Source organism: Ranitomeya imitator, chromosome 10, assembly GCF_032444005.1.
Source record: "Ranitomeya imitator isolate aRanImi1 chromosome 10, aRanImi1.pri, whole genome shotgun sequence".
In the NCBI taxonomy this organism is placed as follows: Eukaryota; Metazoa; Chordata; class Amphibia; order Anura; family Dendrobatidae; genus Ranitomeya; species Ranitomeya imitator.
Window position 1 is genome coordinate 120,901,638 of NC_091291.1, and position 27,245 is coordinate 120,928,882.

General features: G+C 47.7%; 4 protein-coding genes across 7 annotated transcripts in view; 2 read left to right on the plus strand and 2 right to left on the minus strand.

Moving 5' to 3' along the window:
• The window catches only part of CCDC30 (coiled-coil domain containing 30), a 61,260-nt gene extending 60,180 nt beyond the window's left edge, over positions 1–1,080 (minus strand). The window contains exon 1 of one of the 4 annotated variants that reach the window (XR_011315522.1): positions 775–970. The gene's annotated coding sequence lies outside the window, so the exon portion shown is untranslated. Of the gene's footprint in view, positions 1–774 lie in introns of all 4 variants that reach the window. The other 3 variants (XM_069742156.1, XM_069742157.1, XM_069742155.1) reach the window with 3 other exon arrangements.
• Positions 1,081–1,127: 47 nt separating this feature from the next.
• UTP3 (UTP3 small subunit processome component) lies at positions 1,128–18,995 on the plus strand. The gene is made up of 16 exons (XM_069740949.1): positions 1,128–1,205; positions 4,580–4,664; positions 5,564–5,620; positions 5,763–5,819; positions 5,908–6,025; positions 7,105–7,179; positions 8,013–8,137; positions 14,813–14,959; positions 15,486–15,557; positions 16,036–16,076; positions 16,168–16,264; positions 16,349–16,489; positions 17,343–17,458; positions 17,545–17,602; positions 17,907–18,014; positions 18,803–18,995. The coding sequence occupies exons 1-16, from the start codon at positions 1,189–1,191 to the stop codon at positions 18,890–18,892; spliced, it is 1,404 nt and encodes a 467-aa protein (XP_069597050.1). The 5' UTR covers positions 1,128–1,188; the 3' UTR covers positions 18,893–18,995.
• Positions 18,890–27,241, minus strand: PPCS (phosphopantothenoylcysteine synthetase). The gene is made up of 3 exons (XM_069740950.1): positions 26,713–27,241; positions 25,151–25,254; positions 18,890–22,744 (listed from the first exon to the last, which is right to left on the minus strand). Exons 1-3 carry the CDS (start codon positions 27,239–27,241, stop codon positions 22,415–22,417), a joined length of 963 nt encoding a protein of 320 aa, XP_069597051.1. The 3' UTR covers positions 18,890–22,414.
• LOC138651021 (uncharacterized) overlaps positions 26,985–27,245 on the plus strand; it is a 47,581-nt gene continuing 47,320 nt past the window's right edge. The window contains exon 1 of the mRNA XM_069740948.1: positions 26,985–27,104. The gene's annotated coding sequence lies outside the window, so the exon portion shown is untranslated. The remainder of the gene's footprint in view (positions 27,105–27,245) is intronic.

Consider the following 27,245-nt stretch of genomic DNA (forward strand, 5'->3'; position numbering starts at 1 on the left):
GAAGATATGATTTACCCTTAAAAGAGCCCCCTGGTACAAAAGGAGTGGATCATCAGTTTCCCAAAGGAAAGGGTCAACAGAATCCCACAGGGATGCATGTGAAAGGTCCCAAGAAGATGGGTCATTAGCTGCTCAAAAGATCGGTCATCATGGTACTAAACCGATCGATCATGATGGTACCACAGGGATCTGTGATGGTAGTACTAAAGGGAACAGTCATTGTTGTCCCTAGAGAACTGCTCTCATGGTACCAAAGGCATCTGTCCTCATGTTCCTAAGGGGATCTGTTCTCGTGGTCACAAAGAGATCGGTCATCGTTATTCCAAAAGCATCGGTCATTGTGGTTCCAAAGGGATCGGTCATCGTGGTCCCAATGGGATCGGTAATCGTGGTCCCAATGGGATCGGTAATCGTGGTCCCAATGGGATCGGTTATCCTGGTCCCAAAGGGATCAGTCATCGTGGTCCCAAAGAGATTGGTCATCATGGTCCCAAAGACATAGGTCATCATGGTCCTAAAGGGATCGGTCATCATGGTCCCAAAGGGATCGGTCATCGTGGTCCCAAGGGGTGGTCATTATGGTCCCAATGGGATCGGTCATCATGGTCCATATTGATCAGTTACTTGCGCCCAGCTGTGTCGGTGGTGCCTTAAAGTTATGGGCAGCAGTGTCACCTGGTGAGTTGTCAGCGGCCCCCGGGTGAGAACTACACCTCCTCCACCCCCCACTCGTCCTGCAGGATATCCAGACACAGAGACCCCACTCACACTCACCTGTGTCCCTCCTCACATGCTGATAATCCCTGCGCTGATCCCTGAGCACCAGATCCGCCGCTCCTAGACCCGATCCGTCCTCTACACCGCGCAGCAGCTCCGATCCACGGGTGACACACGGGTCCGGGACGGGACGGATCCCCGGGGACTAGTCCTGCCCAGTGTGAGGGGGTCTCCCTCCGCCTCCTCCCTCTGCGATCTACGAGCCACCAGGGAGGGGGGTCGTCGTCATGGTTACAGCTTCCAGCAGACAGTGTTCGCCACAAAATCCTTCCGTCCAGATTAAAAAAAAAAAAAAAAAGAGTCGGTTAGGAACCAACATTTACTGTCTTGGTTGCTGGAGGGACGATATTTCTTTGCCGGACCGGATGTTGTGTGCACGCGAGCGCTGAGCCGGGATTACACGGCGGCAGCATGGGGAAGCCTCGGAGGTGAGGAGTGTGGTGTGCGGGGGGCTGGTACATGGCTGCTGGGCGGTATATGGGGGGCTGTAATGTGCGTGGCCCACATATTAGAGGGTGACTTGTGTACTATGCGGTGACCTGTGACTGCAAACTACAGTGTTAATATCCCAAGAACGGCTGAAAGTTTCAGTGAGCAGTAAATTCCCAAATGATTGTATTTACCAGCACCATGTGACAGCCCCCAGCTATGGAGAGGGAAAGACCCCTAAGGAGGCAGCTTTTAGGCCTTCAGGAAGGGCTGGCGGGTTTTGTTTTTTCCATCCTGTCTTCTGAGAGCAATGACTTCTCTTATTTCCCATACATTATATGGGGTTGACAAGTTTGCAGATTTTAATTGCGTTATTTTGGGGGTATATCATATTTATTTATTTTTTATGGAAGGGGTTAATGAGAATAATTATCCATGCATCTAAAGGATTTAATGGGTTGTCCATCACTTATAGGCCATGTTCACACGTTCAGTATTTTACATCAGTATTTGTAGCCAAAACCAGGCGTGGAGCATATGCTTCTATTATACTTTTCCTCTATTTGTTCCACTCCTGGTTTTGGCTACAAATACTGATGTAGAATACTGAATGTGTGACTGTGGCCTTATCCTGATGACCTCTCCTAACACCAGGCCATCAATAGAAGATCGGTGAGGTCCCATCACCCTCCACTGATCATCAGTTGTCACCGCCAGTGGCCGGATGTGACTGGTGTATATAGCTGCAGTCTGTGGTTGCTACCAAGTGCTGCAAATCGGCTCTTACTGGAGAGAGAAAAGGAGGCTGATCTGCAGCACCCGGCAGCAGCCACTACATCTGTACAGAGCAATGCTGCTTCGTTAAATTCCCTGTAGGGGCTCATAACAGCTGATCTGATATTGATGATCTATCCTGAGGATGAGCCATCAGGAATAGTGATGACATAGGTGGCCAAAAATATTTGGTCAGTGTGGACGTCTTTACTATTAGTGATTTTTCTCATATGCCAAAAAATAATAACTGCAAAGCTTTTCCTACCTATTGCTATGTTAAAAATGGACAGCACTACGACTGCATTTGTGTGCTGTTAGTGAATTTTAACAAATCAATAAAATTGTCCGGGCAAATCTGATGTAAGAAAAATAAATGAGGTACACATTTTATCAATCTTTTGCCGACACAGTAAAGGTACCGTCACACTTAGCGACGCTGCAGCGATACCGACAACGATCCGGATCGCTGCAGCGTCGCTGTTTGGTCGCTGGAGAGCTGTCACACAGACCGCTCTCCAGCGACCAACGATGCCGGTAACCAGGGTAAACATCGGGTAACTAAGCGCAGGGCCGCGCTTAGTAACCCGATGTTTACCCTGGTTACCATCCTAAAAGTAAAAAAAAACAAACACTACATACTTACCTACAGCCGTCTGTCCTCCAGCGCTGTGCTCTGCTCTCCTCCTGTACTGGCTGTGTGAGCACAGCGGCCGGAAAGCAGAGCGGTGTCGTCACCGCTCTGCTTTCCGGCTGACCGACGCTCACAGCCAGTGCAGGAGGAGTGCAGAGCACAGCGCTGGAGGACAGACGGCTGTAGGTAAGTATGTAGTGTTTGTTTTTTTTTTTACTTTTAGGATGGTAACCAGGGTAAACATCGGGTTACTAAGCGCGGCCCTACGCTTAGTTACCCGATGTTTACCCTGGTTACCAGTGAAGACATCGCTGGATCGGTGTCACACACGCCGATCCAGCGATGTCAGCAGGAGTCCAGCGACGAAATAAAGTTCTGGACTTTATTCAGCGACCAACGATCTCCCAGCAGGGGCCTGATCATTGGTCGCTGTCACACATAACGATTTCATTAACGATATCGTTGCTACGTCACAAAAAGCAACGATATCATTAACAATATCGTTATGTGTGAAGGTACCTTAATAATAATAATCTTTATTCTTATGTAGCGCTAACATATTCCGCAGCACTTTACAGTTTGCACACATTATCATCGCTGTCCCGATGGGGCTCACAATCTAAATTCCCTATCAGTATGTCTTTGGAATGTGGGAGGAAACCGGAGTACCCGGAGGAAACCCATGGGGAGAACATACAAACTCGGTACACAAAAAACACAGACATGATCAGTAGAGATGAGCGGATCGATTCTCGGGATTCCAGTCCAGCGTCCAGGTTAGTGGTATGCGGTCACACGTCGACCCCGGTGCTGCTTTTGATTAGCCAAGGCTGCTGTGTCGTCAGCTGTGCATCACGTCGCATAGATGATGTAGTGCCAGCCCTGACTAATCAAGTGCAATGCCGGAAGGTAAGAGATTTGCTGCCTCCCATCTAGCCACTGCATACCACTAACCCGGACGCTGGGCTGGAGTTCCGCGAATCGACCCCCTGATTAGAAGACTGTTTCATGCATCATGTATCAGATACTGTATCAACCAGGTGGGTTAGACTTTGAAATCCTGCGGCGTTTCAGAGAAAAGGATAGTTTAAAAGCCACCTGGACTGAGCTGCATGGAAGATTAGCCAGACAGGCGGGCCAAAGCTTCTCCCCATCACTCCCCTTGTGTGACAGGTCTTTACCTGAGTGTGTATAGGAAGAGACCTGGCAGATGGCTAGGACTCGCTGCCAGGGATCAGCCTATCCGACTAGTCTAGCCTCTAGTGCGGCTCAGTCCCCTGCAGCTTTTAAAGTATATTTTTCTCTGAAACAGCGCGACTTTTCAGAGTCAACCATACCTGGCTAAGTTCATTCAGCCAGTGTCTAGTGCAGTGCTCCCCAACTCCGGTCCTCAAGAGCCACCAACAGGTCCTGTTTTCAGGATTTCCTTAGTATTGCACAGGTGATAATTGCATCACCTGCACAGGCAATACTTCCATCACCTGTGCAATACTAAGGAAATCCTGAAAACATGACCTGTTGGTGGCTCTTGAGGACTGGAGTTGGGGACCACTGGTCTAGTGCATGATGCCCGCAGATTGTACGGCAGGGGTGTCAAACTGCATTCCTCGAGGGCTGCAAACAGGTCATGTTTTCAGGATTTTCTTGTACTGCACAGGTGATAATTTAATCACCTACACAAATAATGAGTTGGTGATTAAATTATCACCTGTGCAGTACAAGGAAATCCTGAAAACATGACCTGTTTGCAGCCCTCGAGGAATGCAGTTTGACACCCCTGTTGTACGGCACTTATTAGCTGTCAGATTACTTTTAAATAGCGAACACAAAGGGTTTGTTCACAGCAGAACACAATTTAATCCTCAGATTCGGGTAACTTTCTTCCATTTGTCATGCATTTTAGCAATAATTGTTTTTAGTCCAAATTGTTATAAGGATGCCGTAACCATGAATATCCGATTCTTATAGGAACCTAAGACCTAGGACGGAAAAAGCAAATGAAGATGTATATGATGAATCGCTGTCTAAAGCAGACGTTCCGTCGTCTAAAGAGGTGATTGGCTGAAGGATAACGCAGATTTTCCTTTGAAATCGGATATAATGAATTTCATGAAAGGTTTTGCCTCATCTGCACTACTCACGGTTTTAGGCTACGTTCACATTAGCGTTGCGCCGCAGTGCGTCGGCGACGCAACGCGCGCTAAAACGCGCGCAAAAACGCGCGCGTTTTGCGACGCGTGCGTCGTTTTCCGACGAAAATCGGACGCACAGAAAATGCTACATGTAGCGTTTTCTTGCGTCCGACGCTAGCGTCGGAAACGACGCATGTGGCGAAAAACGCCACCAAAACGACGCACGCGTCCCCTATGTTAAACATAGGGGCGCGTCGCCGCTGCGTCGCCGGCGCAACAGCGACGCACATTGGCGGAACGCCAATGTGAACGTAGCCTAACAGCTGCCATATCCTGAGTGGAGCTGTGGGTTCATGTATAATGCAGTAATGCTGCCCTGTAATAATTGTTGCACTGGACCTCTAGGTCAGGATCTCCTCCTCCCTGACTAATAAAGGGGAATCCATATATTCTCTTTGGACCTACAGATGTTATCCCAATGGGAACATCCCCTTTGAGAGTTTCCTTTTAGAAATTGCTGCCATGCAAAATTAGCTTAAGTGGGAGGGATAGGGAAATGGAAATAAAAGACCAAGCACTGAACTATTAATTCCCTGCCCTTTCAGCACTGTGGTTCCCCCGCTGATGCTCGGGTCCTCCCTGCTGGCCGTGGGTTACTGGGCTGCAGCGATGGTTCCCGTCAGTGTCTGCTCCATCCAAGCTCATTGGTGACTGTTCCTAAAAATCCCTTTAAATGAGATATTTGCAAGCTGAAACATGATGCCTACAATGTTTATTTGGCTACTTAAAGGGATGACCTAACCATTGTCTCTTTTTACAGTTATCCTCAAATTACTATAATGATGAAATTGATAGATATCACGAGGAGAAGTTTCAGGTAAAGCCATTTCCACTTCTGAGCTCCACTATGAATCTGCACCGGCTCCTTCTTTCCCATTTATTTTATTCCATCTGTGTTCTCGCTCACCTCTTACCTGTTCTCGGTTGGCCACATTTTATTTTCTTACAATTCTTCACAGAACCTGATAGAAAAAGGAGTGAAATTTGACAGCGATGAAGAGCAGTATGACAGCGAGGTATGGAAGCCGCTGTGCGCTTGCAGATATAATCATATCACTTTGTGGTGCTTAAAAGTCCTGAGTTTTCTTTTATACTTTTTTGCAGGATGAGGTCATGCCTCTTGATATTGAGGATGATGAGGGTGAAGGAGACGAGGATGATGATGAAGAGGAAGATGATCACATATCCATGGACAGTGATATAGAAGATCGTGACAAAGATGGTGAGCAAGCATGGCCAAATCCTTACCATAAAGGGGTTTAGTGATCATACTGTCATCTCTTCCTGAGTATGGGGGGGTCTGACCCCTAGGATCCACCCAATTAAAGGATCAAAGAGGATCGCTTCTTTTTTACCTACTTTGTAGTCCGTTTATTCTAGAGGTTGGAGTCGGCACCAGGAATTGTCTCCACTATATGCCATCTCTTACTATTTTATCTTATACCTTTGTATGGAATAATATACTATGCTATATTTTTTGGGGTATACTGGCCTGACAGAGGCTAAAAGGACACTTTTGGCATCCATCATGTGAGAAGACGTTGCTTATATATTTAGCATGTGCATCATATTGGGAGCGTCTCTATTGTGAAGGGAGCAGGGCCTAAAAATGCAAGTCCCGTACATACAGAAGTCTCTCATTACACCATCCGGATCGTGAGAGTGGCTTATCCTTACAATTGTATTTCCCTTTACTAAGAGCTGGTTTACCTCCATTCCGGGTGAGTTATTTTGCAGCGAATACTGTGGTCCAAGAACTGGGAAGAGTTACCTATGTCTTTGTGAACTGTGTGCATGTGATGGGATCAGTGTATGAGTGTGAAATATAGCGGCACCCGGACTTGGAAGATTTTCAGTGTTGCTGTATCTTGATTGACGATTAGTAATGAGCGAATGTGGTAAGATAAGGTATTATCTGCCATGTTCGGGTGCTAACCAAGCGTCTTTGGCGTGCTTGAAAAATATGTTCAAGTCCCCGCGGCTGCATGTCTCATGGCTGTTTGACAGCTGCAACACGTGCAGGGATTACCTGTTTGTTAGGCAATCCCTGCATGTGTTGGTGTTGTCTAACAGCGCAAGACATGCAGCCGCAGGGACTTGAACATATTTTCGAGCACACCAAAGACCCTGTTAGCACCCGACCATGCTCAGATAACACCTTATTCGAGTATGTTCGCTCATCACTATTGACAATGCCAACGTCTGGTGCAAAGTGAATTTACGGAGATCAGGGCTTCACTGTGATAAGTTGGATTGCTGTGTCCATATGATACACTGACATAATTGTTTTTTTTACTTCAGGTCTTCCAGATGAAATGGCGTGGGGACTAAGGAAGAAGCTATATTATGACACAGACTACAAAGAACAAAAGAAAAGTAAGGACGGCTTCATGAACTTACATTTGTTGTAGGCTGCATTCACACATCTGTGCGCGGCCCTTTTTATTTCTCAGACAGTACACAGACCCATAGAGTTTCATTGGTCCATACACACATCAGTTTTAAAAACAGATCAGTGTGTCTGGTCCGTGAGACTTTGAGCAGGTCCTATCCTCATCCGTGTTGTGGATCAAACTCAACCAGTGAAGTGTATGGAATATTCAATGAAAACGGATGAAACATGGAAACTACTTAGTATTTCAGTTCTCCATCCGTGTTTCATTGCTCCATTGATGAAAGTGAATGGATAAATAAAAGTTCAGACATTTCACCTGCTTCAGTATTGGAAAACGGATGCACCATGGAGGCAATGCGCATGAAGCCGGAGAAAAAAATCTGTTTCTCAGGGATGTAGCCATCACCATTATCAGGTACTCGCCCTTCATTGCTATTCTCCTGCCTTCTTGGGTCTGTGACTAAAGTGGTTATGTCATGTCAGCAGCGCACGTCGCCGCTCAGTGCCTGGGCAGAGGTTGATGGCGACGTAGAGCTGTGATAATTACACAAGTTACACAGTTTGGTGACAGCTTTATTGAAAATGGATATCCCCTTTTAAGGACTGATTGGAAAAAAAACAAATATGTAGCTTTTAAAACTTGTAAAAAAAAAAAACGTACACCATTGGATATTTTATGTAAACTGTAGAAAACTGTCTTTGCCTTCAGTTCATTGGGGGCTTTGTGCGGATTTTGAGATGTATTTAAAAAATAATTAAATATCTGTCTTGAATCTAAAAGTAGATATCTAATATGTCTATTTTTTTTTAACAGAAGTAAAAAAAACTAAAGAAGAGCTGGAAGCCGAGGCTGAGGATGAGGAGGAGGAAGCGCAGAATATTCAGAGGCGTTTGGCAAAGACTCTCAATGAAGAAGATTATGGGTTGGATTTCATCCAGGTAAGATTATATTGGTTTTTATTCATTTTTCTATAACCACGGGTTGGTAGATGTTTCTACTGCACGCTACTTTGTCAGTGCCAAGCGATAGTCCAATCACATCAGATTTGTGGTGTCTGTTCGGTGTATGTGCAAGGAAAACTACAGGTGCATTTGCCAAATTATTCATAGGGTCCCGTTCTTCCAACAAATGGCAAAAAAAGTGTTTCTTTATCGCCTCTCATTGGGGGACACAGGAACCATGGGTGTATGCTGCTGCCACTAGGAGGCTGACACTATGCAAATAAAAAAATTAGCTCCTCCTCTGCAGTGTACACCCCACCGACTGGCATTAAACTCTCCAGTTTAGCTTAGTGTCAGTAGGAGGTGGACACGGGTCTTTCATTAGACCCTTATCTACCTCAATGTGCGTCGTTTCTTTTCAGGCTTTCTTCCAGAGGGATACAGGGTGAGCAGTCACACCTGTAGTCCCACAATACGGACTATGAGTACGGCGTGTACTGCCACCCCGTATCCTCATAGATCCCTCTCCAGGACCAAGATCCTAGCACAGAAGCGTGCTCAGAAGTCCGGTCCTGGCTCCGTCCCCCACCCACTCGCCCACCAGAGCCTGTCGGTTGTGGAGACGAGGACGTCCTTCAGCTCCCTGGACGTCTCATCCCCCTTTTAAGGTTAGTACCGGCGTGGGATTTTTTTGAGGTAAGTATTCCGGCGCCGCGTTTCCCCCCATCCCTTCCTAGAGTTTTCCTGGGGGTCTTACTAGGGGCTCCCTTATCCCGGGTCACTACTTGCTTGGATTCCCGCAGCACGACCTGGGCTTGCAGTTTCTGCAGACCTTCTCTTACGGACGCGGGGCCGTTATAGGCTGCCGCGCCGTTTGCCTACCAGTGTGGGCTCCGCGAATTCTCCTACCAGTCCTTCGGTAGGGGCCACTCTTCTCCCCGCGGCGCACTGCCTCTGCGCTGCGGTTTTCCAGGGTGCACACAGGCGCTGCGGCCCTGTCGGGCCGGCGCACCGCAGTTTTTGCCGGGGGCTCTCCGGCGCTGCCGCCCTGACAGGACGGCGCGCCGCGATTTCCGGGGGCACTCAGGCGCTGCGGCCCTGACAGACCGGCGCGCCGCTTCTTCCTGAGGCGCGCTGCTCTGGCGCCGCAGGGGGCTTCTCGGCAGCAGGGTTTCTCTCTAGCGGCGCAGCCTGGTAGGCTGCTGCGCCGCCTTTCCGGCGCATCTTTCCGGCGCCGCGTTTTCTCCTCGGCCGCCGGCTTCTACTTTAGGCCCCGGCTTCCTCCGGGGCCTACTTCCGGTTTGCGCGCTCCCTCTCTTCCGGTCTGCGGGCGGGCTTTTTTTCCCGCCCGACATATTTGTCCTGCCCACCGGCGCCTCCGTGGCTGGCTCCACCCACTTCCTCCAGGGCTGAGTCACTCTTCTGGTGTGCACTCCGCAGCAGCACCTGCTCAGCCCCGCACGTGTTTTTTTCTGTGAGCTCAGCGATCTGCGCAGAATACGGCCCCTCAGGACAGGAGTCCTCCGCTGACAAGTGGGACATCTTCCAGGACCGGGTCCGTGAGTAGCTGCACTGCAGTCTGACACCCCCCTCTGCCCTCTGTCCCCTAACCAACTGGCATCTTCAGGGTCCCTCAAAATGTCTTCCTCTAAAGGGGGCCGCTCTCGCCCCCCTACTTCTTCTTCATCTACTACCTTAGTCACGTACTTTGCATGTTCGTCCTGTAACAGCAAACTTCCCTCAGGTCAGTCCTCCCCGCTGTGTCAGTCCTGCAGCAACCCGATTGTTCCCACCGCCCAGGATCCCCCGGCTGTTCCGCCCGAGAGTGATCCCCCCCATCCCAGGCTGGGCCGCTTCTCTGTCACAATCGGTGGCCGATTTAACACGGGTGTCTCAAACCCTGGTGTCCGCGCTGGATCGGTTACCCCTGCAGACCCCTGCAGTGGCCAGCGGGTCGCAGGAACCGCCGCCCGAGCCCTCCTTGATTAGCCACAAAAGGTCCAGACAGGAACGTCGGTCTGAGTCCTCTTCGCGTTCCATCTCGCCGCACGGCCCTCCCCCGCGGTTGGTGTCGCACCGTTCCTCCTCCCCTGAGTCAGGCGAGGCTTTATCTGATGCGCCCTCAGAGGAGATGTCGGAGTTGGATCCTAGCCAAATCGCCACCATGAGTGAGTCGGTCCAGAACCTCATTCGGGCTATAAACCAAACCTGTGGCATTAAGGATCCCTCTACGGAACCCGCAGATCAGGCGGTTTCGTTTAGACGGGCCAAACCACCTTCAAGATTTTTTGCCCCTCATCCTGAATTCGAGGAAATCCTGGCCAGAGAGAGAGAGAATCCGACCAGACGTTTTCAGAGGGGAAAACGCCTGGGGGTGTTATATCCTTTTTCACCAGATCTTACCGCCAATTGGACGGTCTCTCCCTCGGTGGATCCACCTGTGTCCAGGCTGTCCACCAACACGGTGCTCCCACTGTCCGGCGGAGCGTCTCTGAAGGATTCTAACGACAGAGTTATAGAATCCTTCGCAAAATCTGCCTTCGAAGCGGCTTCAGCAGCGCTATGCCCGGCCTTTGCTTCCACTTGGGCCTCAAAATCCATCTCAAAATGGGCCAAGGATCTGCGGCGAGGTATCCTGGACGGGGCTCCTCCAGCGCAATTAGCGGAACTTGCCAACCAGATTTCCCACGCTGGTGAATACCTGGTTTCCGCCTCCCTGGATGTCGCCTCTTGTGCGGCTCAGGCTTCCAGCAATGCCGTTGCCATCCGCCGGACCGTTTGGCTCAAGGCCTGGCAGGCGGACTTGTCCTCCAAAAAGTCCCTCACTAGTCTGCCCTTCCAGGGCTCTCGTCTCTTTGGTTCCCAGCTGGACCAGATCATTAAGGACGCCACTGGGGGCACAAGTTCCCTTCTCCCCCAGGCTAAACCTCGTCGCCCTCCTCCTAGACGGCAGTTTCGCTCGTTCCGGCCTTTTCGTCGCTTCGCTGCGTCAAACTCCTTTTCCCAGCAGCAACAGAGGCCACAGGCACGTCAAGAGAAGAAGGCGGTGTCCTTCAGGCCCACTCCGTCCTGGCGTCCTCGCTATTCCCAGGGTAGATCGTCCAGGCCCAGGACTGGAAGATCCACTTCCGCATGACTCTCGGCAAGACTCCAGCCCAACTCCCAGGTTGGGGGGCCGTCTTCTCCTTTTCAGGGACGTCTGGATTTCCGCAGTAGAGGATGCATGGGTCAGGGAAGTTGTGTCTTCGGGATACAAAATAGAGTTCGCCTCCCGACCCAGAGATCGTTTCTTCCAATCTCGTCCTCCAAAAGATCCCGCTTTGGTTCCGGGCTTCTTCGCAGCCATCGCTTCTCTGCTCAAATCCGGGGTAATCGTTCCCGTCCCAGAAAAGGAACGGTACACGGGTTTCTACTCGAACCTCTTTGTGGTACCGAAAAAAGACGGCAAGGTTCGTCCCATTCTGGACCTCAAATTGTTGAACAGGAGGGTTCGCCTGAGACACTTCAGGATGGAATCCCTTCGTTCAGTAATTGCTTCCATGGAGGCTCAGGAATTTCTATGCTCTATAGATATCCAGGACGCCTACCTACATGTTCCAATATTTCCCGGACATCACCGTTTCCTGCGCTTCGCAGTGCAACAAGATCATTTTCAGTTCGTCGCCCTGCCGTTCGGTCTCGCAACCGCGCCAAGGGTGTTCACGAAAATCATGGCGGCGCTGATGGCCATTTTGAGAGTCAGAGGCTTGGTTCTGTTTCCATACCTCGACGACATCCTCATCAAGGCTCCGTCCTTTGCTCAGGCCCACGAAAGCTTGTCCATTGTTCTCGACACCTTATCCCGTTTCGGATGGCTGGTCAACCGGAAGAAGTCCTGCCTTATTCCTTCTCAGCGCATCATCTTTCTGGGCATGCTCTTCGACACTCGTCAGTCCAGAGTCTTCCTTCCCAAGGACAAGAGATCCACCCTTTGTCGGGACATTCTCTTGCTCCAGGGTCCTCGGCCTCCCTCCCTCCGATCGGCCATGAAGGTTCTGGGGAGGATGGTAGCTACCTTGGAAGCGATTCCCTTCGCCCAATTCCATTCTCGACCCCTTCAGCAAGCCATTCTGTCTCAGTGGGACAGGTCGGTCTTCTCCCTGGATCGGCCGATCAGACTCTCCTTTCGGGTCAAGCGGTCTCTCAACTGGTGGCTGACATCTCCTCTCATCTCCCAGGGCAGGTCCTTCCTTCCGGTTCACTGGCAGGTGGTGACAACGGATGCCAGCCTGATCGGCTGGGGTGCGGTTTTTCGCCACCTGACGGTTCAGGGCCGTTGGTCGCTACAGGAGTCCGCGCTGCCGATCAACGTCCTCGAAATTCGGGCCATCTTTCTGTCCCTCCGCCATTGGGAAAGGATTCTCAGGGGCCTTCCAGTCCGGATCCAGACGGACAATGCCACGGCTGTGGCATATGTCAACCATCAGGGGGGGACTCGGAGCTCCTTGGCCCTTGCCGAGGTGTCCAAGATCCTCCTTTGGGCAGAGGCAACGGTTCCGGTGATATCCGCGGTGCATATCCCCGGCGTAGAAAACTGGGCCGCCGACTTCCTCAGCCGCGAGGGTCTCGCGGCGGGGGAATGGTCCCTGCATCCGGAGGTCTTCCATCAGATTTGTCTTCGATGGGGAACTCCGGATGTGGATCTCACGGCGTCTCGGATCAACAGGAAGGTTCCACAATTCGTCTCCAGGTCACGCGATCCTCTCGCAGTGGGCGTCGATGCTCTGGCCATTCCTTGGTCACAGTTCGAGATGCCCTATCTGTTCCCACCCCTTCCATTACTTCCCAAGCTGTTGAAGAAGATCAAAGCGGAAGGGGTGCCGGTCATCCTGATCGCCCCGGATTGGCCCAGGAGAGCTTGGTTCGCGGAGCTCGTCAACCTTCTCGCGGACGCTCCCTGGTGCCTTCCAGACAGGCCCGATCTGCTGTCCCAGGGTCCGATCTGCCACCCGAATTCTCGGTCGCTCAGTTTAACGGCGTGGCTGTTGAGACCGCGGTTCTAAGAGCGTCCGGCCTTTCGGACCGGGTCATTCACACCATGATTCAGGCTCGGAAGCCTTCGTCTTCCAGGATCTACTACCGCACCTGGAAGGCCTACTTCCGTTGGTGCGAGTCCAACCGCGTGCCGCCTATGGTTTTTTCCCTGCCTTCTCTTTTGGCCTTCCTTCAGGCAGGACTGGATTCGGGCCTGGCTCTTAGTTCCCTGAAGGGTCAGGTCTCTGCGCTTTCCATCCTCTTTCAGAAGACCTTGGCCTCTCGGCCACAGGTTAAGACCTTCTTTCAGGGGGTAGCCCACGCCGTCCCGCCGTACAGGGCCCCTGTGGAGGCATGGGACCTAAACCTGGTACTGGACGTTTTGAAGGTTTCTCCCTTTGAACCTCTTAGGGAGATTCCTCTATCAGTTTTATCTTGGAAGGTGGCCTTTCTTGTGGCCATCACGTCCATTCGCCGCGTTTCCGAGCTGGCGGCACTGTCTTGCCGCCCTCCGTTTTTGGTCATTCACCAGGACAAGGTGGTCTTCCGACCTCCACCTTCTTTTCTTCCTAAGGTGGTTTCCACCTTCCACCTCAACGAGGACATCGTTCTACCTTCCTTTTGTCCAGCTCCGACTCATCCTCTGGAGCGATCGTTGAACAAGCTGGACCTAGTCAGGGCAGTGAGGATTTATCTGGATAGAACATCCTCTTTCCGGAAGTCGGATTCATTTTTCGTCATTCCGGATGGCACGCGCAGAGGCCAGTCGGCTTCTAAAGCGACTATTGCTCGCTGGATCAGAACGGCAATTTTGGAGGCTTACCGGGTCAAGAACAGAGTGCCCCCTCCTGGGATTAAGGCTCACTCTACCCGGGCAGTCGGCGCCTCCTGGGCGGTGCACCACAGGGCTTCCGCCCTACAGCTTTGCAAAGCGGCAACTTGGTCTTCCATCCACACGTTCGCCAAATTTTACAAGGTCCATACCTACGCATCGGCGGACGCCAGCCTAGGCAGAAGGATCCTGCAGGCGGCAGTGGTGAGTCCTCTGACCTGATGGAAGTCTGTTTTCCCGCCCTTGGGACTGCTTTGGGACGTCCCATGGTTCCTGTGTCCCCCAATGAGAGGCGATAAAGAAAACAGGATTTTTGGTTGCTTACCGTAAAATCTGTTTCTTGAAGCCTCCATTGGGGGACACAGCTCCCTCCCAATGTTTTTGTTATATGTTCTCTGACTGTTCTCACGTTTACAGTTCTCAGGTTTGTGGTTATGGTTTTCAACCTTGTTCTTTCTCCTACTGCTTTCTCACTAACTGAAGAGTTTAATGCCAGTCGGTGGGGTGTACACTGCAGAGGAGGAGCTAATTTTTTTATTTGCATAGTGTCAGCCTCCTAGTGGCAGCAGCATACACCCATGGTTCCTGTGTCCCCCAATGGAGGCTTCAAGAAACAGATTTTACGGTAAGCAACCAAAAATCCTGTTTCTTGTGACATGTCGAGCTGGTATACTTTATGTATTCCTTTCTTTCATCTGGATGGAATAGTATTCTATTGCATTTTTCCATACAGAGACATGCAGTTAAAAAATTGGTATACGTCAGGAACACTACCCTATGTGTATACCTTTGACACAGAGGGAGTCACCTACACTGTTTCTTTATAGGAATTTGCAGAAAAGCCTAGCGAAGAGACGCCCGCTGAGCAGAAGATTGTAAAAGACTTGAATAAGATGTCTGATAAGGAGAAGAGGAAATTATTGAAGAAGGAATCTCCTGAATTGATGGAGCTGGTTCAAGATCTTAAGCAAAAGGTAATGTGACTTCTCGCTGATCTCATGTTCAATACTGGCCTCATAAATCCTCTCCTACACAATGGTGGCTCAGTGGTTAGCACTGTTGCTTTGCAGCACTGTATGGTGGCTCAGTGGTTAGCACTTGCTTTGCAGCACTGGGGTCCTGGGTTCAAGTCCTGCCAAGGAGAACATCAGCAAGGAGTTTGAATGTGTTCTCCCTGAGTTTGCGTGGGTTTCTCCGGTTTCCTCCCACATTCCCATACTGATAGGGAATCTAGATTGTGAGCCGCAATGGGGACAGTGATGCTAATATCTGTAAAGTGCTGCAGAATATGATAGCGATAGATAAGCAAAGCCTAATAAATAATCTCTAGTGCCACATTATATGTACCTGCCCTTTTAAGTTCTTCAATCTGGAGAATTATTTTGCATCATTCTCCCCTAAAAATTACCTACCAGCTGGTTGAAAGATTCTGTAGCTTTAATAATCCAGGCTTCTTTTTAATCTTAACTTTTTTCTTTTCTTCGTGTGTGTGTTTCATAGTTAGCTGAAGTGAAAAATGAATTGCAGCCATTGATCCAAATGATAACAGATGGAATTATCCCTAAAGGAAAGGTAATCAATGTTGCTGCGAGACTGCTGCTGACATTTTCTCAGTGATTCCTACCTGTAATAGTTATGATAAGCTCTTTGGTTGACATGGCTCTTAAAGTCGTGCTTTAGGTCAGGCTGTGATCTGAAAAACACAGCTCCCGACGCCTGTGTCTCAACCGACAGAGGCGCTTTATCGTAAGCACACATACTGGTGAGCTGCCAGAGAAGGGCTGTAATAGGAGAAGAAATAAATCGTCTCAGCTGACCGCACATGGGAGGCTTGAGGCTGATCAGTTTTGCCCGAATTTTTCTTAAAATATCTGTCTACTGGTAGTGAACACACATCGTATGTAGTCTCCATAGTCCAGAAACGTGCGTGCGAGCATTGAAAGATTACTTCTCCATCAATGGGTTGCATTGGCCATGATTGGGGGCGAGTTCTCAGTGACTGAATCACCACCATTAGTTGAATTAAATGATTTATGGTTGTTCTTTACAGGGCAGCGACTACCTACAGACCAAATACCAGCTGTACTTAAAGTAAGTATCACCAGGAGGTTTTGCTCTTATTTCTCTGGACCTCACTCTTTGTATAATTATTCTGTTCTCTCATCTCTTATGTATTTATTAGTTATTGCACAAACATTAGTTACTACCTGCTGCTGAAAGCAAAAAGAATACCCATCACCGGCCACCCCGTGATCGAGAGACTGGTCACGTACAGGAATGTGAGTCATTTTTTCTCTTCCGGATCACCATCGTCTTCGCCGTTGTCAGTCATCTTGCCTAAACATCTCTTCTCGTCATTTTAGCTGATAAATGACCTACTTGTTGTGGATGAAAGGATATCTCCAGAAATTTGCCTGCTGCTCTCTGAAGATTTTCAGAAAAACCTTTCTGAAGGGAAGATTAATGCCAGTCAGCCTAAACCCTCTAAAAAAGCGGCTACCAAGGTAAGGGGATAAAAACGAAGATTATGTTCAGGTGCGTCTTCTGCCAGCTACAAAATACATTATTCTATGTTGTGTGAAATGGTAATTGCACCGTATACAACCAATGTGGAAGAATACTGGCTGTATATAGCATTGTACGCCAAATTGAAATCTAGTAGAATGCAATAATTGGCATCTCCATCACACTAATATGGTCACGTGCATGCCCTCAACAAACATCCATGGTTATAGTATAGTAGCCATATTACATCTTGATAGTTTTCTCTGCGCAAGCAACTATTCCAAAGCAGCGACTTCCATCAATCAGTGGGGGACACTAAAAATCAAATTGTCTTTGTGACATACAGAGTTATTTCTGCGACTCTGTATCCAGACAGCAGCTGATCCCACTCTTGGTATCATTAGTTTTTCCTATCTTTTGACCCCTCACTGATCAAACTTGGCATATTTAGTGGATATGGCATAAAGGTGGTCATAAAAAAATAATTTAAAGCAAAGCCCACGAGCCTAATGCTGCCCAGACCTAACATGTAGGTGGAGTGATGATCTACGGGTGGTAATGCTGGAAATAAACCATTATATGGTGAGTTTTGGGGCTCGGTATAGTCCATACCTAACAAGGGTCCTCTATAGTGAGACACACTTTTCGAAGTCGCCTTCCTTGGATAATGGAAGTGGTATCACTGTCAGGACCCATACCTTCTTGTGGACCTTTAAGACAAAATGGGCAATCCCACTATTGTAAGTCTCTGATGCTACATGTGATCTAGGATTACTGTGACATTAGGACACCACATTACAATCATCCGCCTTCTGCTCAGATCTATAATGTATTATTCCTTATGAAATACAGCGCCCCGAGCCTGAAGACGACGACAGTGATATGGATGAAGACGATGCTCTCAAATACTACAGAACGATGGAGAACAGATTGCTACAGAAGCGGAAACCTGTAGAAGAGCAGACGATGTACGTAGTCTTACTGACCATGAGATAATGAGGCTTTAAGTTTCCCAATTCCTCCTTAATACTGCAAATTTGTTGTTTTTTTCTAGTGAGGAGTACCCATCTGAAGAAACAGATCCCAATGCCAAGAGAGCCATCACTTATCAGGTAATGTGCCAGTGCTGCCAACTAGAAAACAATTATCCCCTAAGAAAAGTGTTTCTAGCAATAGAAAGCTCATAAGCAGCGACAAAGATCCACAAGCTTTATAGATCCCATTGATTCTGGGAATCTGTGGTGCTTCGTCATCAATGTGATCATGACCTGTCGTGAGATCATCCACCTATGACTGAGCAGACCCAAGAAAGGTCCCTGTAGAAAACTTTATTCCTCCTTTTCTCTTATAGTGGTATGTTAGGAATAAACGAAGGGGAAGGCACTCGGGCTTGACATGAGTCTTTGTTCATTGCAGATTGCTAAGAATAAGGGGCTTACACCGAAAAGAAGGAAGATTGACCGTAACCCAAGGGTTAAGCACAGAGAGAAGTTCAGGCGTGCCAAGATCCGCAGAAAGGGCCAGGTATGTATCTGTATTCTGCTACATTGATCAGAACCAGCAGATGACTTTGGTGAACAACTACCTGGAAAGTTCAGATCTGGTCGCCTGTTCACGGTGCAGACATAGGCCAGTGTAAAGGCGAATCATCACACAACAGACATTAATGACATCTAATAAGCCCTATGGATTTAGGTTAGGGTTTGATGGATTACAGCAAGGTTTCCATTGTTTTAACGAGAAGAATAGTGCTATTCTTTCCATCAAACATCTTGGAATCTGTGAGAGACTCCAACACAGATCTAAGCGCCCCCTGAGCAAGCACCGCCTCGCCCCATGGGCTGTCTAGTGCAAAGAGTTGTTTTCATCTGTGAATGTCTTGAAAGTTTGCCAGTGAAGTCTCCAGCTAAAACTCCCAAGGTGACAGCCTTTGCTTGGTCCAGCAGCCACGTCAGTAATCTGTGGCCATCAGACTGGCGCCCAAAGAACTGCCTCCTACGTGCCAGCATCCGCGGTTCTTTTGATTAGCCAGCCAGGACATACTTTCTTCTAAACAAAAAAAATTTAACAAATCCTTATTTTAATGTATAAAATGTTTGATCTAGTTGATCAACACTGGGGATCAAGAAGTAAAAACTTGCTTTAGGATGGTCTGGATCATGCATTATGACCAATATACCATTTCCTTTTATCCTCTCACCCCTCGGGTGATGGACATGTGCCCTTTTTTGATCCAAAAGTTGGTTGTGATGAAATGCCTAAGAACGGTCTCCACGCTTTCCTTCACTGACTTTTGTCTGTGTTAACAACAGGTACGTGAGGTCCGCAAGGAAGAAGCCCGATACTCCGGGGAGGTCTCTGGTATCCGCGCCGGAGTTAAGAAGAGCATCAAGCTTAAATAAAGTTGGAGACTGTAATTATATTTGTAACTATGTAGATTTTCATGTTATTTTTCACACGTTTTGTTAAAAGTTCACATTAACAAGATTTTTTTCATTGCTGGAATTTTCTGTTTGTCTTTGTTATTCAATGGGGACTCCTCACTATTTATTTATTTTTTTACAATCCCGTGACTCATAACAATGGATCATTTAAAAACATATCAAAATCGGATGGAAACGTGAAATACAATGTTTTTAATTTTCCATCCATTTTATACGGATCTTTTATAGACTTGAATGGCCAATTCTGATCTGCAAAATTAAGACCTGCTTGGAGTCTCATGGACATAACACACAAATCTGTTTTTAAATCAGAGGTGCGTATGAGTCAGTGAAACTCTACAGGTCTACGTGCTGTCCGAGAAAAAAAAAAAACGGGCAGTCCTAAGACCTATCGCACTGATGTGTGTATGCAGCCTGCGGCACATCCCACATGCCCACAACTGAACTAGACAAAAAAAAAATTCTTCCAAACTATTTCCAGAAAACATGACGTGAGACGTATTGAAAAGATCTAATCCATATCTTACATTCAATGCAAAGATTACAGCAGATGGTCAGATACCAAGAACTGAATCCATGGCCATAATGGTCTAATTATTACTCCAGAAGACAGATTTGGGGAAGATTATGAGAACTGATGCATAAAATGGAACTACACTAATACAGTGTAACGTATTGCAGTTGTGAGAAAGTCAGACTAAAGTTCGGACTAGTTCTCTTCATGGTTCTATCCCTTGGCATCGCAGACTTGGCCCTATCCTGGATCTCATCATACTTAACAGACCGGACATTCAGCGTCTCCCACTCACACACCACCTCCTCACCTCGCCCCCCATCTGTCGGAGTCCCGCAAGGTTCAGTCCTTGGGCCCCTGCTCTTCTCCATTTACACCTTTGGCCTGGGACAGCTCATAGAATCTCATGGCTTTCAGTATCACCTCTATGCTGATGACACACAGATCTTCATCTCTGGACCAGATATCACCTCCCTTCTAACCAGAATCCCTCAATGTCTGTCCACTATTTCATCCTTCTTCTCCGCTAGATTTCTGAAACTTAACATGGACAAAACAGAATTCATCATCTTTCCCCCTTCTCACACGACCCCCCCACCGAACCTATCCATTACAGTAAATGGCTGCCCACTCTGCCCAGTCCCACAAGCTCACTGTCTCTAGGTAATCCTTGACGCTGATCTCTCCTTCAAACCACATATCCAAGCCCTTTCCACTTCAACTCAAAAATATTTCACGAATCCGTTCATTCCTCAACCATGAATCTGCAAAAACCCTAGTCCATGCCCTCATCATCTCTCGCCTTGACTACTGCAACATCCTGCTCTGTGGCCTCCCCTCGTCCACTCTCGCACCCCTCCAATCTATTCTAAACTCTGCTGCCCGACTAATCCACCTGTCCCCCCGCTATTCCTCGGCCTCTCCCCTCTGTCAATCCCTTCACTGGCTCCCCATCACCCAGAGACTCCAGTACAAAAGCCTAACCATGACCTACAAAGCCATCCACAACCTGTCTCCTCCATACATCTGTGACCTCGTCTCCCGGTACTTACCTACATGCAACCTCCGATCCTCACAAGATCTCCTTCTCTACTCCCCTCTTATCTCCTCTTCCCACAATCGTATACAAGATTTCTCTTGCGTATCACCCCTACTCTGGAACCCTCTACCACAACACATCAGACTCTCGCCTACCATCGAAACCTTCAAAAAGAACCTGAAGACCCACCTCTTCCGACAAGCCTACAACCTGCAGTAACCACCGATCAACCAAACCGCTGCACGACCAGCTCTATCCTCACCTACTGTATCCTCACCCATCCCTTGTAGATTGTGAGCCCTCGCGGGTAGGGTCCTCTCTCCTCCTGTACCAGTCGTGACTTGTATTGTTTAAGATTATTGTACTTGTTTTTATTATGTATACCCCTCCTCACATGTAAAGCGCCATGGAATAAATGGCGCTATAACAATAAATAATAATAGTGGGAATTCTAGCAGCATGATAAAATACACAGACCTACAGGCGACCCCTAACACACTACGTCTGACTTACTGGGCTAATAGAGGTTCAGTTATTGCAGACACCTGCAGAGTGATGAGGTGTTATCTGAGCATGCTCAAAAAATATGTTTGAGTCCCCGTGGCTGTATGTGTTGCGGCTGTCAAACAGTCGCGAGACATGCAGCTGCAAGGGATTAACAATTTTAGAGCACGCCGAAGACACTCATCACTACACCTGCACAACCCCTACAGGGCTCCAACAGATGCCCATAAATCTAGATAATCTCACCTAAAAGTAATGCTTGTAGGGAAGAACACCTCTGTGGTATCCGCCGTCAGATGCTGTACATACAATGTCTATTTTATAAAGTCCCAAAAGTACAGTAAAAACACCACGTGCCTCTTTAGCAGCAAAACAGACATGAACAAGTACAGTTTTTTCCCTGTATAAGGCATATGTGCATAAGGTGAAGGGGCAGGCTATTTCAATAGCAAAGCCAGCTCCCTCAAATTTCAATAGATGTTTTCCCTTTACTCTAAGCTGCGGTAGTCTTAAAAAATACATAAGACGAGTATCACACACCCTCCCTGGGTCTAGCGAGGACTCTCCGCTGCTGCCAGTCTCATCGACAGATCAACATTCAGTCCGTGAGGTGAGCGGCTATTCAGAACCCCCTGAACTCAGTGATTGGCTGTTATAATGCAGACAAGACAGGTAGCAGCGGAGAGCCGGCGTTGGACCAGGCAAGGCAAAGTGCGGTAATACTTAGTTTGCACTTTTATGGCTACCACATCTTATAGCAAAAGTTTTCAAAACCTTTTTAAATTAGCTCTTTGGCCGTGATAGATGGGGGACAGTTTAACTTTTTTAAGCTAGCAGTTAGCCAGCCCCCTTCACAAGCAGTTTTGGTAATGTGCATAAACCAAAAGTACCTCCCTGGCCGGAGCTAAGGATCGGAGCATGGAGTACATTAGTTTGCTGTATAAATTCTCAGTAATCGTACACAGACAGTACTGATCATTAAGTCTGCAGGAAGAGTATCCATAGGAGTCAAGGAGAGAGACTTCCATCTGAATGCCTTTCGCCTGGTTTAGGCCCCGATTATTGGTTGCATGAACATCGCTTAGCTGTATGAACTCTTCATTCTAGACTGAGTCATGAATATTAAAGTATATTCACTTACATCGGGTGTCAGATCTTCCCCCATTTTGTAGGAGAAAAGCAAGGAACCTGACATTTTCTTTAGGAACCTTTTCCTAACACAACAGCACAATGCCAAAGATGGTGTAGAAGCATCTACAGCACGTTGGATGGTCAGGAATAACCCTAAAACTGGACGTGAAGCAGAGCAGTACTGGGGGTCCAAGACCAGACATCCAAAGTTCAACGCAGTCTGCAAAACCCCTCATCACAGAGGTAACACCATAGTAGTCCCCTACTTTATACTGGGCCTGGAGGATGGCGGCTAATTGACTTCATTCCTTTTCATAAATTGTGTGTGACGTAAGGTCAGATCGTTGATGATCTTATCTTCTATCTCCACCCCGGAGCGGTCTTCTTCATCAGATACGGACAGTTTTGACTCTTCTGTGCTGGTCACGACCACCACGTACGCTCTCCGCGTGTCTAGGATATTCGCCACCACCACCTGATGCCGGTAAGTCTCCAACGCTTTCCGCGCTTTCTCAATTAGGATTTCTGTATCCGTTTCTAATTTAAAAGAAATAACAAAGGCTTTGGGAGCCCAGTCCTTCACTAAGGGGGACAGCATTTTGGGAACCATCTTCATTGTGATCTGAAATTAATAAAAAAAAAAAAGGGACAGGTATTACAGACTAACAGCTAACTAAACTGGGGTAAATCAACCAGTGGCTTCTGTGGCAAATAAATGGGATACATGGAATACTACATTTTGCTTGCAGACTTATTAGAAGACTACAAATAGACAACAATCCAAGTTTTTTGCAAAAAGTTGTATTAGTCCAACATGTGGTATTTCACCCAGAACGTTAGCCCTTCTGCACGCGTGGACATTTCACCCAGAAAATTAGCCCTTCTGCACGCGTGGACATTTCACCCAGAACATTAGCCCTTCTGCACGCTTGGGCTTTTCACCCAGAACATTAGCCCTTCTGCACGCTTGGGCTTTTCACCCAGAACATTAGCCCTTCTGCACGCTTGGGCTTTTCACCCAGAACATTAGCCCTTCTGCACGCGTGGACATTTCACCCAGAACATTAGCCCTTCTGCACGCTTGGGCTTTTCACCCAGAACATTAGCCCTTCTGCACGCTTTGGCTTTTCACCCAGAACATTAGCCCTTCTGCACGCTTGGGCTTTTCACCCAGAACATTAGCCCTTCTGCACGCGTGGACATTTCACCCAGAACATTAGCCCTTCTGCACGCTTGGGCTTTTCACCCAGAACATTAGCTCTTCTGCACGCTTGGACATTTCACCCAGAACATTAGCTCTTCTGCACGCTTGGACATTTCACCCAGAACATTAGCCCTTCTGCACGCTTGGACACTTCACCCAGAACATTAGCCTTTCTGCACGCTTGGACATTTCACCCAGAACATTAGCCTTTCTGCACGCTTGGACACTTCACCCAGAACATTAGCCTTTCTGCACGCTTGGACACTTCACCCAGCACATTAGCCCTTCTGCACGCTTGGACATTTCACCCAGAACATTAGCCCTTCTGCACGCTTGGACACTTCACCCAGAACATTAGCCTTTCTGCACGCTTGGACACTTCACCCAGAACATTAGCCTTTCTGCACGCTTGGACACTTCACCCAGCACATTAGCCCTTCTGCACGCTTGGACACTTCACCCAGCACATTAGCCTTTCTGCACGCTTGGACATTTCACCCAGAGCATTAGCCCTTCTGCACGCTTGGACACTTCACCCAGAACATTAGCCCTTCTGCACGCTTGGACACTTCACCCAGAACATTAGCCTTTCTGCACGCTTGGACACTTCACCCAGCACATTAGCCCTTCTGCACGCTTGGACACTTCACCCAGAACATTAGCCTTTCTGCACGCTTGGACATTTCACCCAGAACATTAGCCCTTCTGCACGCTTGGACATTTCACCCAGAACATTAGCCCTTCTGCACGCTTGGGCTTTTCACCCAGAACATTAGCCTTTCTGCACGCTTGGACACTTCACCCAGAACATTAGCCTTTCTGCACGCTTGGACACTTCACCCAGAACATTAGCCTTTCTGCACGCTTGGACACTTCACCCAGAACATTAGCCTTTCTGCACGCTTGGACATTTCACCCAGAACATTAGCCCTTCTGCACGCTTGGACACTTCACCCAGAACATTAGCCTTTCTGCACGCTTGGACATTTCACCCAGAGCATTAGCCCTTCTGCACGTTGGACATTTCACCCAGAACATTAGCCCTTCTGCACGCTTGGACATTTCACCCAGAACATTAGCCCTTCTGCACGCTTGGACATTTCACCCAGAACATTAGCCCTTCTGCACGCTTGGACATTTCACCCAGAACATTAGCCCTTCTGCACGCTTGGACATTTCACCCAGAACATTAGCCCTTCTGCACGCTTGGACATTTCACCCAGAACATTAGCCCTTCTGCACGCTTGGACATTTCACCCAGAACATTAGCCCTTCTGCACGCTTGGACATTTCACCCAGAACATTAGCCCTTCTGCACGCTTGGACACTTCACCCAGCACATTAGCCTTTCTCAAGCGTGCAGAAAGGCTAATGTTCTATCCAAATCATCACATGTTGGACTAATGCACTTTTTTTTTGCAACAAAATGCAGTGTAACTCCTGCTTACAATATTTCTGCTCTTGTATGGTTCACAAGCCAGGACTTGGAGTTCTGTTCGTACCGATAACTTTATTAAACGGGTATTCAGGTCTAATGTTAACACTTATCCACGAGAGTTGTAATAATTGTTTGATCGATGGTGTTTCACCCATCATTCTCCCCTTGTCACAAAACCATGACCACGGGTGACAATCGAACAATTGATCGTGCATGCCTCCCACAGTTCCATCTATGGTACTAAAAATGGTGCGGGCGCCACTCTCTGCCATGGATGTAACTGGAGCAGCAGGGCACATGCAGGCTGAGATCATACAACAGGGGACACTGGTGTGGGCTCCCAGTGTTGTGAGATGGTATTTTTGGTGCATTGTGAATTGAAGCACCTGTAAGGGACCGCTGGATGACTGGATCTTGTGCTCCGGTATCTCAGACGCTGGGATGTAGAAGTCCGATACGGCCGCAGCCAGGTAGAACATGGCACTGGATCCTGGTGGGAAGAAAACAAACGACATTGGATGGTACGATACATATATGTAACATGGCAGCTAAAGATCAACTATCAGTTATTATACGAAACACCCGAGTGCGCGGCCATTCTTCACTATACTTTCCAGCAACGCGAAAACCATTATGGTGCCAACCAAAAATGCACTTCTGGAATGTCTTGATCATAAGAGTATTCAACATCTGGAAAGGCAGCGTGTGGCTCTCCATCTCCAGAGGAAATATTAGTGCTTACTCACTGGTCTACATTACCCTTATCAGACCATATTCTGGGCTGTGGGCAGCTGAGTACCCATGTTCTATACCCTAAAGGCAGGACTGGCATCAGCACCTAGCCAATCCGGGGTCTGCCCAGCTTACAGTACCATTAGTAACATCCACCATACATGTAGAGTACATAGGATAAACGCACCGCTGCGTGTGTGAGGCGCTCAGGAGCTGATCCCCCTTCATACAGCCTGTGCCAGCTGTGTTATACAGCCAGCACTGGATTCTACAGCCTTAAACCAGGGATGCACAACGTGGATCCACATGGTCAGATTGAACCATGTTTGTACGCTTTATGAATCCCAGACTGCGGCGGTACTTGTACTATTAAACGTCCTGCAGTGCTGAGTACAAACCTTCATCTAAGTTCAGGTACAAGTAAAAAAAAAAAAAAAAAAAAAGAAAATGCAGAAATCAATGCAAAATATTTGAAAAAAGAAATGTAATATAAAATAAAATGTAATATATAAATAATAAAATACATAAATGTAATACATTTTATTTATTTTAATATTTATATATTTTACTTATTTATTTTTATATATTTTATATATATTACATTTTATTTATTTTAATATTTATAATAAAATATATAAAAATACATATATAAGTATAAAATATATAAATATTAAAATAAATAAAATGTATTTTACTGATATATTTTTATATATTTTATTTATTTTAATATTTATATAATATAAAATATATAATAAATAAATATATAAGTAAAATATAAAAATAATGCAATATATAAATAATGTAATATATCAATAAATACTGTAATATATAAATATATGTATAAATATTATATATAAAATATAATATATATAAATAATGTAATATATAAATAATGTAATAAATATATATATATATATATATATAATGTAATATATATATTTTTCTATTTATATATAATTCTATTTTAATTCAGCCTTTTCAGGGAAAGTAAAGTGACAAAAAAATTATATTTGTCACTTTGCTGACATGAAAAAGCTGAATCAAAATAGAATCAGAAAGTTAAGAAAAAGAAAAAAAAAAGTTAGAGCTATTGACAAAAAATGCCTTATTAGAGGAGAAACATTTGTGACGGTGGGCAATGACACGCATGAGACCCCATTGATGTGAAGCGGGCCCTCCCCAGCATGTAGCCCCCCATCCTGCGTCTTGCACACACCCAGAGGGCAGAGCGCCTGCGCGGCGGCCAGCAGCAGGTGCAGGTAGTCGGACAGCGTGCTGAAGTCTATGGGCAGCAGGCGGCCGGACGCCTTCATGCTGCTGTAGTCCTGCAGGATCTGCACGATCCCGGGCAGCAGGCTCTGCTCGGCCTCCACTCTGGGAGCGTTGTCCCCGGGGGCGCTGGGAAGGTGCAGCCGTAGGACATCCAGCCAGTTGGTGGCAGCATAGCGCCGGCTGTACGGGTACATGGAGCGGTGTCTGTGCAGGAAGATCACGGCGTAGCCCGCCTGCAGGAAGTACTCTGCCGATGCTGCCCCCCTGCGGCCGCTGCTGAAATTATCCAGGAAGCGCACAGTGCGGGACTCCAGCGGGACCTTGGTGCCCCCGGAGGTGATTAGCACCACTCTGCGCCCCTCAGCGTGGTGACCCCGGGCAAAGGCTTCCATCGCCCGGGCGGCGTCCTCCACCGGGGCCTGTGGGGGAGCGAAGTCCTGGCGGATCTGTTCTGTGGGGTTGGGCTCGGCCATAGTG

Bases quoted from the DNA above. Each gene is read 5' to 3' on its own strand.
- UTP3 (XM_069740949.1), top strand. The intron at 6,026-7,104 runs GTGAGCAAGCAT...TTTTTACTTCAG, and splicing joins AGAAGATCGTGACAAAGATG to GTCTTCCAGATGAAATGGCG. The intron at 18,015-18,802 runs GTATGTATCTGT...TGTTAACAACAG, and splicing joins AGATCCGCAGAAAGGGCCAG to GTACGTGAGGTCCGCAAGGA.
- PPCS (XM_069740950.1), bottom strand. From the start codon at position 27,241: ATGGCCGAGCCCAACCCCACAGAACAGATCCGCCAGGACTTCGCTCCC. The intron at 25,255-26,712 runs GTGTGTGCAAGA...TCTTCCCACCAG, and splicing joins GCAGGCGCTCTGCCCTCTGG to GATCCAGTGCCATGTTCTAC. The intron at 22,745-25,150 runs GTGCTTCAATTC...TATTAATTTCAG, and splicing joins CATCCAGCGGTCCCTTACAG to ATCACAATGAAGATGGTTCC.